Source organism: Muscardinus avellanarius (assembly GCF_963383645.1).
Source record: "Muscardinus avellanarius genome assembly, chromosome: 4".
Classification (NCBI taxonomy): domain Eukaryota; kingdom Metazoa; phylum Chordata; class Mammalia; order Rodentia; family Gliridae; genus Muscardinus; species Muscardinus avellanarius.
The window spans coordinates 129194643-129208218 of record NC_137789.1 but is presented as its reverse complement, the minus strand read 5'-3'; the positions used below and the strand labels follow the sequence as shown (position 1 = coordinate 129208218).

At 51.9% G+C, this 13576-nt stretch overlaps 1 protein-coding gene across 1 annotated transcript in view; it reads left to right on the top strand.

Moving 5' to 3' along the window:
* The window catches only part of TLL2 (tolloid like 2), a gene marked incomplete at its 5' end in the record, with an annotated part of 130478 nt that extends 118332 nt beyond the window's left edge, over positions 1 to 12146 (top strand). The window contains 7 exons of the mRNA XM_080693686.1: positions 897 to 1057; positions 2221 to 2401; positions 2879 to 3004; positions 4346 to 4473; positions 7854 to 8067; positions 10135 to 10385; positions 11892 to 12146. Coding sequence (XP_080549812.1) covers positions 897 to 1057; positions 2221 to 2401; positions 2879 to 3004; positions 4346 to 4473; positions 7854 to 8067; positions 10135 to 10385; positions 11892 to 12026 — 1196 coding nt within the window. The 3' untranslated portion in view covers positions 12027 to 12146. The remainder of the gene's footprint in view (positions 1 to 896; positions 1058 to 2220; positions 2402 to 2878; positions 3005 to 4345; positions 4474 to 7853; positions 8068 to 10134; positions 10386 to 11891) is intronic.
* Between the last annotated feature and the right edge of the window lie 1430 nt (positions 12147 to 13576).

Here is a 13576-nt window from a genome sequence, read left to right as displayed (position 1 = left end):
AAAAGGGCTAGGAGTGTAGCAGCTCAGAAATGGAATGCCCCTGGAATCAATCCTCAGTAACACTCACACACACACACACACACACACACACACACACACACTCACACTCACACACACTCATACACACAATGACAGAATCACTAAAATGACAGACTTCCTCGTAGAACCTGGGGCAGTTTGTTTTCTTCTGTGGTCATTTAAAATGCATGTGATTATTAATGTAGAGAATCGAAATGATGAGCATTTTGATGTGAGTCTACTAAGGGCCTTTTTCTTCTGTCCTCTGTCCACCTGCATGAAGCCACTTGCTCATGCAGGCCAGGCACGGTGAACGCTTGGTGCAAACATTTCCAACTCTCCTTTGGTCCAAGTCACGGGGAGGGCCCCACCTCTGCCACGCAGCAACAGGCCAGATGCATCACTGTCATTTTTAAAAGCAGGAGAGACTTGTCTCCAGTTCAGTCCCTCCAAATCCTCCATTGAAACAACTGGGCTAGAAAGCAGGCTGCTACACTGAACAGTCCCAATTATCTAAGTTTTTTCTTTCTTTTCTTTTTTCTTTTTTTTTTTTTTTTTTTTTTTTGCGGTACTAGGGATGGAACCCAGGGATACTCTACCTCTGAGCAACACCCCCAGCCCTATTTTATTTTTTATTCTTTATTTTGAAACACGGTCTCACTGAGTTGCAAAGGGCTTCACTAAGTAGCTGAGGCTGTCTGTAAACTGCGATCCTCCTGTCTCAGTCTCCCAATGCTGGGATTACAGGCGTGTACCTCTATGCCCGACTTAACTGTTTTCCTTATTATGAAAGGGCCACAGGGCTCCCTGGTGCTCAGAGAATGGCCACGGCTCAGAACTAAAGCAGCAGGAGTCTCATTTCTCTTTCTCTCACACAGTGGCCTGTGGCGGCTTCATTACCAAGCTGAACGGAACCATCAGCAGCCCTGGGTGGCCGAAGGAGTACCCCACCAACAAGAACTGTGTCTGGCAGGTGGTGGCCCCCGCTCAGTACCGCATCTCTCTGCAGTTCGAAGTGTTTGAACTGGAAGGCAATGACGTATGTCTCTGTGCTTTGACCGATTGGGGGCTGTGTTGAGAACTGACTTGGAGCTGGGGCCCGGGGAGGGCCCGGCAGGCAGGGAGGAAGCCGTGTCAGAACCTCTGCTTTGGAAGCCTACAATCTTGGCTGGGCAGACTCTCAAGGAGTGTCACCCAGCAGCGCTGGCTGCGTATCCTCTGCAGAGGGAGAGTCTGGGGCCCTCCTGTCACTGAGAAATGCAAGGTGAATGGAGACAGGAGTATTGGGGCAGAGGCTGGCCAGGCCAGGTCTAAAGCCTTGGTATGTGAATCTGGGGTTGGTGTCCAGCTGAGAAGAGCAGAGAGCTGAGGACCAGCTAGAGACAAGGATGCTATGGGCGGCCTTGGCCCTCTCTGGGATAGGCTGTGGATGGCCAGGTCTGGTGAGACCCAGGCAGTGCCCAGTTATGAAACTACAGTGCTGGCCAGACACACCCCCTACCTGCACCTGAGCTGAAGCCCCTCCCCAAGCCCTTTGGTACAGAGGACCTTCTCCACGCTCCCCCTGCCCCAACCAAAGTGGAGCTCTCACCTTAAGAACAACACCAGCTTGGCTGTCAACTGACCGGTCAGACCTTCAGGTACAGAGACCTCAATGCCAATGCCCCCGATAGAGGGAGGCTCAGGTGTGTCAATGAGGGGCTCATCCCAAAGTAAATATCGCACAGAGAAAAACAGCCCTTGAGAGTAATTGATCAGTCCACACAATAGTTGAGTTCTCTGGGGAAAATCACTGCTATGGCAGATTCTAGTCCTCCTGCTATGCTGTGTGACCTCAGACTCTTGGCTCTCCCCTTCTGAGCTTTCATTTCCCTGCATGATATTATAATGGAGTTGGGTTGTGCCCATGGGTTGAAAGCATTTTCTCCCTCCTCCTCTTCTTCTTCAAGCAAAATCTTGTGTGGAAACCCAATGTTACAAAATAAGTAGAAGCCAGGCTACAGGGCCAGGGGACGCAGACATTGGTGCCCTAAGCTGCGCTGCCGAGGGGTTCCCGCGGCCTTCTGGAACTCATTCCAGTGACCGGCACAGGAAGTGTCCGGGGGACCCGACCCCCAGGCCTGGCTGGGTCCAGCCCTCAGCCAGGGACCCGGGTGGGGCCGGGGGCCAACCAGCTGCCCCCCCCCGCCTTGTTCCGCACAGGTCTGTAAGTACGACTTCGTGGAGGTGCGCAGTGGCCTGTCCCCCGACGCCCGGCTGCACGGCAAGTTCTGCGGCTCCGACACGCCCGAGGTCATCACCTCACTCAGCAACTACATGCTCGTGGAGTTCAAGTCCGACAACACGGTCTCCAAGCGCGGCTTCCGGGCCCACTTCTTCTCGGGTACGAGGTCTGAGGTGTGGCCATGCCCTTGGGCTGAGACAGCTTGGCAGGTTTTGGTTTCTACTGTCCCTGGCCACCCCTCTTTGCCTCGGCCTGCACCCAGGGGTTTTATATCAGTGGCTGTACATTCGCTAGGGCTGCCATTGCAAATGGCCACATGCTGGGTAGCTTAAAACAAAACAATCTTAAATTCTGGAGGCCAGAAATCACGGTGCTGGCTCCAGGGACAGTCTTCCTGGTCTCTTCCCAGCTGTGCTGGCTCCCAGCTCAGCATGTGTCTGTGCCCCTCCAACAAGTGCCAAGCAACACCCACCAGACCCGCACAGAGACCTCCTCCTCTACTCCTGCCCCACCAGGGACCCAAGGGGGCTGTCCGGAGGGCTCCGCACCACAGAGGAGGCCACCTGAGCTGTGCCGAGCCCTGACGGGCCTTCCCAGGTGGCAGCCCCTCTTAGGAGAGACTCTTGACCTCCCCAGACAAGGACGAGTGTGCCAAGGACAATGGTGGCTGCCAGCAGGAGTGTGTCAACACATTTGGGAGCTACCTGTGCAGGTGCAGGAGCGGCTACCACCTGCACGAGAACGGGCACGACTGCAAAGAGGGTGAGCTGGGGCCCGGCCATGCTGACCCCCTGGAAGTCCCACGCCCGCCCCTGAGAGCTGGACACCCCGCTGGCGCTCAGCACCTGCCCTCCCTGCTTCAGTGATTCCTCAGGCCCTTCTACTGCACAGGAGCACACCCGCTCTCACCCCAGGCCCCAGCAATGCCCTCCACAGGCCCTGGGGGCCGCAGGTGCTCAGAGATGAGTTATTATAAACTCCAAAATCAGACTGTCTGGATCTAAATCTTAGCTGTGCCTCTTAGGAACTGTGTGACCTTAAGCAAATTACTTGCCCTCTCAGAGTCTGTTTCCTCTTGTTAAGGGCTAAACATACCTCCTTTCCAAGGTTTCTGTAAGGATCAAAAGAATGCCTAGACAGTATTGCAGCTATTCTGATACGTACCATGCAATCAGATGTCAATAACTACCAGTCATTTATACCTGGCATGGTATTATTGACCATATAGCAAAAGAGAATTGGACTAATAGTGAAATAGAATTTGGGGAAACCCTTGCTCTCCGCCCCATCACTACTGGGAGTTCTCCAGGGATAGTCGGCTTTGAAAGACCCGTGGCTCTGGAAAAAGCTCTTAGCCTTTTGTGGTGAAAGGCGTTTGCTCACCCATAATCGGCACAGGCTCTGGCCTTGGCTCCAAGCCCACAGAGGACGTGGTGGAGGGGGTGGTGTGGCGACCACAGGCCCCCTGTGTTTTCTTATTTGAAATGGGAAGGACTGAACCAGAAGATGCCCAGGGCTAAGAACAGAGGGAGAAAATTCTAGCTATCAGTCAAGATGCTAGTCATTGAGCAAGCCACAGGATAAATTGCCAAGAGCACTGTACCGAGGGCAAGTGGACCCCGGGTGGGACTGTTTGGGAAAACTGAACCTAGGCTCAGCGCTGAATGCTGGGCCCCAGGTAGCACTTGCTAGGCCGCTGCCCTGCGTCTTCTCAATCAACCCACACATCTGAGGTCAGCACAGCATTGACAAAAAAGACATAAGTACCTAGTATTAGTCCCGAAGACTGTGGGTGGTAGAACCAGGACTTGAACCAAGTTCTACCTGACCCCAGGGCCCGAGCCCTTCACCTAGCACCAATACCCGATTCACCAGGATGACCTCGGTGCAAATAGTTACAGGACAATGACCTGGCTTCTGAGCACTGCCGGAAAGGCAGCAAAGCCAGTAGCTCTGTGTCCCAGGCTGGCCACCCCACATGTGATGAGCCAGGAATGGGGAGGACATGCCCTAGAAAGAACACCTCTGCTGCTACCCACAAATGGATGGCTTCTCATCTCTCTGTTTCTCCCCTCTCCCACACCTGCCCCCCACCGGCCCCAGCTGGCTGTGCACACAAGATCAGCAGTGCCGAGGGGACCCTGGCGAGCCCCAACTGGCCTGACAAATACCCCAGCCGGAGGGAGTGCACCTGGAACATCTCCTCAACCGCCGGCCACAGGGTGAAGCTCGTGAGTCTCTTTGCAGCTTAAAACCGTGGGCCTTGGTGTCAGGCAGGCGAGAATCTGTGTCTCTGCTTTGAGACCTGGGGGAGTTCCTTGACATTCCCAGGTCTCAGTTTCTCTGTCTGAGAGACAGGATGCTGGTGGAGCCTGCATCCTGGGGTTGTGGTACAGATTAGAAGACAGACCTGCAGTGCTGTATGATTCAAGGGTTTCCAGTTTTGATTTTTATTTTTAAGTGAAACATTACATACACTCTCAGGATTTAGAGCCACGTATGATGGTGTATGCCTATAATCCCATTACTTTAGAGGTTGAGATGGGAGGATTGCAGGTTCGAGACCAACCCGGGTAACTTGGCAATACTCTCAGCAACCTATCGAGACCCTGTTTCAAAATAAAAAATAAAATAGGGTTGAGGGTATAGCTTGGAGGAAGAATGGCCCTGGGTTTAATCTCCAGTGCCGCCCACAAATGTACTAAGTACAGGAGGTTGGAAAGGAAAAATAACAGTTCCTTGGATCCCCATACTCCCATTCTCAACATTTTTTGTGAATCTCTACAGAAATTTTCCAAGCACGCACAATGCATATGCTTTATTCTTTACTCAAACTCAAGTGGAATCTTACTAATCGTCATCTTCTACAACTTTTTTTTTTTCATTTTGCAATGGGAGGATTATGCTAATTCTTGAACTAAAATAAACAACCATGCCACCTTGCATATAAAGTCTCTCCCATGCCTCTGGTGAGTGGTCATAATCAGATATTTCAAAGAAGAATGAGCCTCTCCTACAAGGCCCATTCCTCAAACTCTGGAGAACAAAGAAAACTCTCTTGCCAGCAGAGAATGTGTTGTACTCCTGACAGACCTTTTTTCTTTTTTCTTTTTGTTTTGGTACTAAGGATTGAACCCAAGAGCAGCATTCTACCTCTGAGCTACACCCTCAGACCTTTTTATTTTGTACTTTGAGACAGGGTCTCACCGAGTTGCCGAGGGTCGTACGTTGCTGCAGCTGTCCTTGAACCTGTGCTCTTCCTGTCTTACCTTACAGGGTTTTTTTTTTGGGGGGGGGCGGGGGGAGTACTCAGGATTGAACCTGGGGCATTATATCTCTGAACCAATCCCCCAGCCAACCCTTTAAAAACATTTTTTTTTTTTTAAATGAAACAGGGTGTCCCTAAGTTGCTGAGGCTGGTCTCAAACCTGGATTCTCCTGTCTCAGCCTCCCAAGTACTGGAATTACAGGCCAGTGCCACCATGCCCCGCTTGACAGACAGTTTTTAAAGGCATCTGACCGGAGATGGTCAGGCTGGCTCTTTGAGTGACAGATCAGCAATTCAGGGAAAACAGTCGAGAACAAAGGAAGAGAAGTGATGCGGGCGGAGGATGGGGGACTTGAGGGTGTGTATGACGGGAGCCAGCCCCGAGTGAACTGCAGGGGCAGGCGTGGGGGCTCCCAGGGCATGAAGCGGCACAGAAGCCTCAGTGCAGAGGCGGCCCACGTGGGGACTGCCTTCTTCTGTTGCTCTTCAGAGAGCTGCTGCCCTGGGTTAGTCAGAACAGCTTTAAAATGGGGCGAGGGTGCATCAGTGTCTTGGAGAAAGGCACTCCTTCCCGGCGACTGCCATCTGCTGGAAAAGGTTCTCCATGGCAACGTTCACTCTTGACGACTGTGGGGGGATGGCGCCCCCTGGTGGTCAGATCACAAACCTGCACAACGGGCAGCCTTTATCCCAGGTTGCAGTGCACACCTGTTAGTTTTAAATTGGTTTCCTTGGGAAGTGGATGATGGGTAATTGATTGTACTCTATCTTCTACTACCATAGACGTGAGTTGAATATTTCTTAAAAAACCGAGTTTCACTGCATGGGGACAGTGACAGGGTGTCCTGTGGAATCTGGGGGAGCTCCCCACTTCCCTGACCTGCCATCTCCTCATTGCATGACCTACCCAGGTGCCCCATGCCCCTCCTTTTCTGCCTGTGTCTCTACCCACCACTCTCTTGATCAAAAGCTCCTTTTTCCCAAAAGGTGTGAGAGCTCGCATACTTGTAGTGTTGGCATTTCTGTGAAATGACAGAGGGACTCCTGTTCTCTCCCTACCTCCAACTTCGCCCTGCCGCCCAGCCCCTTGTCTGAATTTAGATTCCCCTGACATCCTCTCACCCTCTGCCCTTTAGTCCATGTCTTCATCTATCACCGTCCCTACTTACCTCGTCCTGTCTCCTTGACTCCAGGGGTCGCCATCATTTGGTCATTTGCCCAGAACCCGGGAAGACTATGGCAGAGCTGAAAAGCCTGTACACATCCTGGAGTTACAGGACTCCCCTGGCCAGTGTCAGGACATATTTGCGGGGGGGGGTGATATAACCTGATGATGTTTAAGAGTGTAGACTGGAGGGGCCTGGCCGGGGTCAGTTCAGCCCACCTCTCTCTAGTTTCATGACCTTGAAACTAACTAACTTCCCGAAGTTAACTTCCCGAAGCTAACTTCCCGAAGACTCAGTCTTTCCTTCTGACAACTAAGTGAGCAAATTCCCATAAAATCTCAGCATGGAAACATATCCATAAGTGCCGGCCACTCCCAGGATGCCGGCATGGAGCGTCATGTCCTGCCGACCTCATCCGCAGAGCACAGAGGTTCAGATTGCCATCTCTGAAGCCCTGGCTTCTGAGTCCCAACCAAGCTCTACCAGTGGGTGACCTGGGACAAACTAACGTCTCCTTGCCTCAATTTTCTCTTCTGTCAAAATGGACATTGGACATGTGGCTGACTTGTGAGGACACATTAAGTCCCAGGTTTTTATTTCTGTGAATGTTTCGGTGAAATCAATACCAGTGAATTAAAAGATGGAAATAATAATAAAAAACATATATACTTTATGTCAGTTAATGTTGCTATATTATATTCTTATATCATTATAGATTATATAACTATGACATATGTCAAACTGTATTTAAGTTTTTAATATATGTCTCACATATGGGACAGAATGGGTTTAAGTAAGGCCGTACTTTTAAACACTCAGCACAGCTGCTGCCAGGGGAGCCCTCAGCCGGTGCCAGCTCTTAGTAGTAAGTGAGGGTGGAGGAAAGACAGACCTGGGGCTCGGCAGCCAGGCTCTGCTGCTTAGCCGCTATCGCAGTGACAACAGGCATTTAAACTCTCTGACCATCTCCTCTGAGAGTGGCCATGGTAGCAGTAGCTCATGTAACTCACAGCTTACTTTAGGGACCAAAGGGCTGCCACGTGGAGCCCCTCTCTACAGAGCTCCAGGCCTCGTCGTGGCCACAATGTGGCCACAAGCCCCCTGGACAGCCGCCCTTGGGCACCCCTTCCTCAGTCCACGCCAGGCCTTTCATTACTTTCCGCTTTTCTGTCTGCAGACATTCAATGAGTTTGAGATCGAGCAGCACCAGGAATGTGCCTACGACCACCTGGAAATATATGATGGGCCAGATGCTCTGGCTCCCATCCTTGGACGGTTCTGTGGCAGCAAGAAGCCGGACCCTGTGGTGGCTTCGGGCAGCAGCCTGTTCCTCAGGTTTTATGCGGATGCCTCGGTGCAGAGGAAGGGCTTCCAGGCGGTGCACGGTACAGGTATGGGCGGGGACATGAGCACCTGGAAGGGGTAGAGCGCAGGGGTGTGGCAGAGGGTGAGAGAGGACGGTGTGCGATAAGATGTCCCTGTTACAATGAAACCTCAGCAGCCTCGGGTGCAAGGTCTTGCTTTTGATGCCCGCAGTATGCCAGATTCTGAGGCAGCTCTTTGTTGGTGCCCCATTTCTTCCTTCCCTTATTCCTCTTTAGAAAATGCTGCTATGATTTTGCTCGTCTGTGAAATCCAAGCCTGGGGTCTGAATGGTAGAAAGAAGCCCCTTTTACCTTCTAAGGACCAGTCCCAGAAAACAACTGAGGCTGGCCCCCAAACCTGCAATCCTCCTGTCTCAGCCTCCCATGTACCAGAATTATAGCGCACACCAGCATGCCTGGCTCGGCACTGGCTCTTTGATCCTGGAGTTGGCTTGTAGCAGAGCTGGTGGCTACTTGAGAGCTTCCGAGTCACCTGAGCTTAATGCCGGGTCTGAGATCATGGTTAGGAGATCCGATGACTCCTGAAAAAGCCCCCTTTTTTTGTTTTTCCCGGCAGACAGAGCGCGGAACATTGGTGTTCAAGGTGGGTTAGGGTCCCAGCAGGAAACAGGGACACACTCAGGGTCGTTATTTATGGAGAATTTAAATATAAAGGGACTGCTGACAGCGGGGTGGGCAGGGTGTGGGGATATTACAAGGACAGGACAGTCACCGGGGCTATAGAACCCAAGTGTTATCATCCCAGCCCAGGGGGCAAGAGGCAGCTGGAGACATGAAGCGAGGCCCCTGACTTGCGGAGGAGCAGGGCCTCTGGGCTCTCTGCTCCCTCCCCTGGGCATGCTGGCCTGCCGGCAGCTGAGCCCAGTGAACACAGAGAGGGCCAGGGCCCGTGCAGCCCACTAGCGGTCAGCCCCTGGGGCCGGAGCAGGCAGGAAGGAGGCCTCCACCAGCTTTTGCTTATCTGCATCCCAGGAGCTTGAGATTTCCCAGGACGGTTCAGACCTGGAAGAAATTCTAGGCTGGCGCTTGGGAGTAAGGGCTGGAGCCAGGCTGGCTGGACCGGTCCCCCTGGGCCTGGGAAAGTTAAGAACCAGACCTCACTGAGTCCACACCAGGGGACACTCCAGGCTGTGGAGGAATTTGCCTCCAGAGTTTCTGGTGCTTCCTCATCTGGTCCAGTCTCATTATCTGGACACCACCGAGGGGCCAATGTCCCGGTAAAACCTGGAAGCCAAAGCTACAGAATACAAGCCCCAAGTCCGCGGTGCCGCTCTCCTGTGACACCCACAGGGACTCACCCTCAGCCACCGTCAGCTCTCTCAAACACAAGGGCAAGTCCTGGGGTGGGGTGGGGGGAGTCTAGGCTTCTAGTCAGGCCGCTCACCCGGGCCCGATGTGCTTCTACCGCCCTCTGTCGGCAGAAAGAGCAAGTTGCAGTCAGTTGGCGGGGCTGGTGTGAGCCCATTCCTGCTCCTAGAACTTCCAAGGCTCCTAGCAACCAGCAACCTGTTAGGCAAATGGTCCACCTACACCATGTGTCTGTCTGTCTCTCTTTCTGTTGGTGGTACTAGGGGTGGGACCCAGAGGCTTTCTACCTCTAGGCTATACTCCCAGACCTATTTTATACTTTATTTGGAAACAGTGTCTCACTAAGTTGCTGAGAGCCTCATTAAGTAGCTGAGGCTGGCTTCGAACCTATGCAATCATCCTGTCTCAGCCTCCCAAGTGCTGGGATTATAAGTGTACACCACCGGCTCACATCTCTTTAATTGGGAGGAGGAAAACCAAAACTAGCCAGCTTTTTTCAGTAGCATGATCCACGAAACCCAGAGGCCGTATGTGGCCCAGCATGGGAACAAGGAACCCTGGCTTGTAAGTGCTAGTTTAGGGCCCTCGGGCAGTCCTGACCCAGAGCCATGGGCCTTTGTTTACTCCTCTGTGAAGTGGGAGATGGGACAGCCTGGTCTCCCCTGCAGGGCGGCACTGGGCTCTGCAGAGGAGCCCTGGGGAACAGGCGGGTGTCGTGTGGGTTCTGGGTGCCGGGGGACCATATTGGTTCTCTCTCTCCTCCAGAGTGCGGGGGCCGGCTGAAGGCTGAGGTGCAGACCAAAGAGCTCTATTCCCATGCCCAGTTTGGGGACAACAACTACCCAAGCCAGGCCCGCTGTGATTGGGTGATCGTGGCAGAGGACGGCTACGGCGTGGAGTTGGTATTCCGGACCTTCGAGGTGGAGGAGGAGGCTGACTGTGGCTACGACTACATGGAGGCCTATGATGGCTATGACAGCTCAGCGCCCAGGCTCGGCCGCTTCTGTGGCTCGGGGGTGAGGCGCAGGGGCCCTGAGCCAGGGCAGAGTGTGGGGCGCACCTGGCTTTGAGTCTGAGCTCCTGCTGCCGCTGACTAGCAACAGGCAGGAGGCCCATTTTTCTGGAGCCGAGTAGGAAATGAGAATCCTGAGAGGTTGGGCGGAAGCCAGAGACCAGGGTATGAAACCTCAGACTGAGGCCAGCTGAGGGAGAGTGCTTGGCCTTTTAGGACCAGCCCCTGTTTTTGCAACTCCTCGCTCTCATTTTCATTTGGCAGGCAGGCTTTAAAAAAAAAAAAATTAGCATTTGATTACGTGTTTTTTTATCCCCCATACTGACAATTCCCTTCCCAAGCAAAACCAAATTCTTAAGAAATCAGAATACTCTTACTATAAATAAGACTTTTCATTGTCACTTTCATCATTATTGCCTCTTTCCTGGGCCACCAAGGCGGGCCTGCTTTGTTCAATGCTTCCCTAGTCCCTGACTTGGGGGTGTGACGCATAGCTGGTGCTCAGTGGATGTCTGTGAACCAACCAGTACAATGTCCTGGTCACTCCGGGCCCTGCCTACTCAGATACCGGCCCTTTTCTTAGCCTCCAGGGCCGGTCACACAAGCTTCTTTGCTATTGGTTGGACTTAGGCCAAATCATGTTGGATTCCTCAGTGTTCTTTGTGCTAAGCAGAAACTTGACCTAGTGCTTATGTCTTGGAATAATTCCCTCCGTCTTCCCTCACCCTCCAAATAGATAAGTAAATAATGAAAGACAAAGTGTAGCTTATTCAAAGAACTGCCTCTGATAAAGTCTTTCAAACTGTGGGATCCATGGAGAGGAGCCCCTAGCAGGTCCTGAGCAGCACCACGTGGGACGCCCTTTTGCCTGTACCAGGATCTGGCAGGGAGCAGCCTTGGGACCTGGCTCCTGTCTGCAGACCACTTGGCAGAACCTTTCTGACAAATGTAGTAGCTCCGATTCCCTGATCCCTCCTGCTTCTTTTGTCCGTGGACAGGACATAAGCCTGAACAATGGCCCTCGCTTAGTTCTCCCAGGAGGCACATCACAGTGGTGAAATGACAGAGAGCTAGATGATTCATGGTACACACGTCACAGCCAGAAAGCCCCACTGCCCACCCATATAAACTTGAGTCTTGGCCTCCTCACGTGTAAAATGGCACTACTACCTGCTTCTTGAAGTTCTTGTAAAGTTCCCATGAGATCAGATCTGGATGTGCTGAGCACAGTGCCTGGCCCACCTGTGTACATAATAGACAATAGGTTCTATAGGCGCTACGGGTCCAGGATCATCTCTGGAAAGGCAGGACTCACAGAGCTTCCTAGAGCAGAGTGCACGATGCTTTCCTTTGGAAAGGAGCTTGTCTGGATGTCCTTCAGAGTCTCTGCTGCCAGGGACAGCTCGTGGCAGCTTTGGCCAGCCTCTGTTCTTGGGTCCAGTCTGCTCATGCTAGTGTAAACTCCAGTCACAGCCAACTGACCCCTGCTTTTCCTTTTTTCTTTCTGCAGCCATTAGAAGAAATCTACTCTGCAGGGGATTCCCTGATGATCCGATTCCACACAGACGACACCATCAACAAGAAAGGCTTTCACGCCCGATATACCAGCACCAAGTTCCAGGACGCCCTGCACATGAAGAAATAACACTGAAGTTCTTGAAAGACAGGGACTCAGAATGTTTTTACAACAACAGCACCTTGCAAATCAACCCTGAAACAGTGTACAGTATTTTTCTCAAAAAAACAAAACAAAACAAAAAACAAAACAAACCCCTCAAAATCCAGTCTTGAAGGTACATATTTGGATGAAAGCACAGATAGGCTTAGTCAGCAGGGAGGAGGGCGAAGTTTCCTTTGATTTGGCCGCAGCGTTGTCAGATGTGGGCTTCTGGAGGACAAGGGTTGCAGTCACTGGCATCCAAGCTCTGCTCCTACTTCTCCGTCCCTCACTCCTGGGGGGCAAGGACCCACCCTGGGGCCGGCTGCTCCTCTATTCCTCATATTTTCATAGGTGCCAGGCAATGTGACCGTGTCCTGGAGACTCAGGCTTTCTCCTGCCCACACTGGGCAGTAAGGATAAAAGCTTGGCTGTGACTGATTTGTTAATGGCTTTGGCTGGAAACTTCTGATTTCTCCCCGCCAGACACGTGCCAACCTGCAAAGTGAGAATATGGGCGTCAGGACTAAAAGACGCATCCCAGGAAGCAGCACACAGAGGGAGCTTTGAGCACAAGAATCATTGTCAACTCGAAAGACCTCAAGCCTTTCCTCTGTGTCCTGGTTTTCTTTGCCTACGTTGGGGTTTCTCATCCCTAACTTCATTAAGGGGCATCCACTCTGAGTTCTAGCACAGCGTTTGCTGGCAAGAATCCAAAGTTTGCCAAGCAGAAAGCATTCTGGTTCCTCCTGATATTCCTTTGCTCACTGACTGAGAAGTCGGCGCCTGGGCTTAGGGTTCTCCAGGCCTCCCCAGACCTCCAGGTGTGGCGGCACCTGCCACCGACTCCCTGACAGCCCGTTCAAAGCACGTCTGCAAGATGTGCAAAGACATCTCCGGAGGGACCAGCTCAGGTCCTTCGAGAGACAAACACTACAAAACTGGCTATTTCTAAGTGATATAAGAACCATCTCCTTGTGGAACAAGCCAGTCTGTGACCAACTTCCTGTAACCAAGCGGGTTAAAGAATGTGCTGGCAATTTTGCTCAGACGAACCGGTGGTGTGTAATCACCAGCTTTCAATCAGAATCTGCAACGTTTGGCACTTGCTCAAGAGACCTGCAGAGGGTGTGTTTACATGCTTTTAGCACCTCAAGGTCTCACTCAAGCAGCGAGGTAGTTTTGAATGGCATTTCATTAAGGCATCCTATGAGCATCATGAGCTCAAAGCTGTGGTATATTAGCTTTAAAAGAGTATTTATGTTGGAATAATCTTAAAATAATGTTTACATGACAGTAGGTTCTGTTTGGTTGGCACTGAACATGGGGCGGCACGTGAGAGTCTCCAGGTGGAGCTGGGATAGATCTGAAGTGCCGGGATTCCTCTGGGATGGGAATCACCATTGTAAACAAAGTATTCGCAAAAGGCTGAAGGTTATAGATTTTGAAGATCAGAATGTGCCGCCAGAGGATGCTTAGAAGGAGGACAGTTAAAATGATTGCTGGGAGTAAAAACTAGGATAATACAAAGAAGAGTT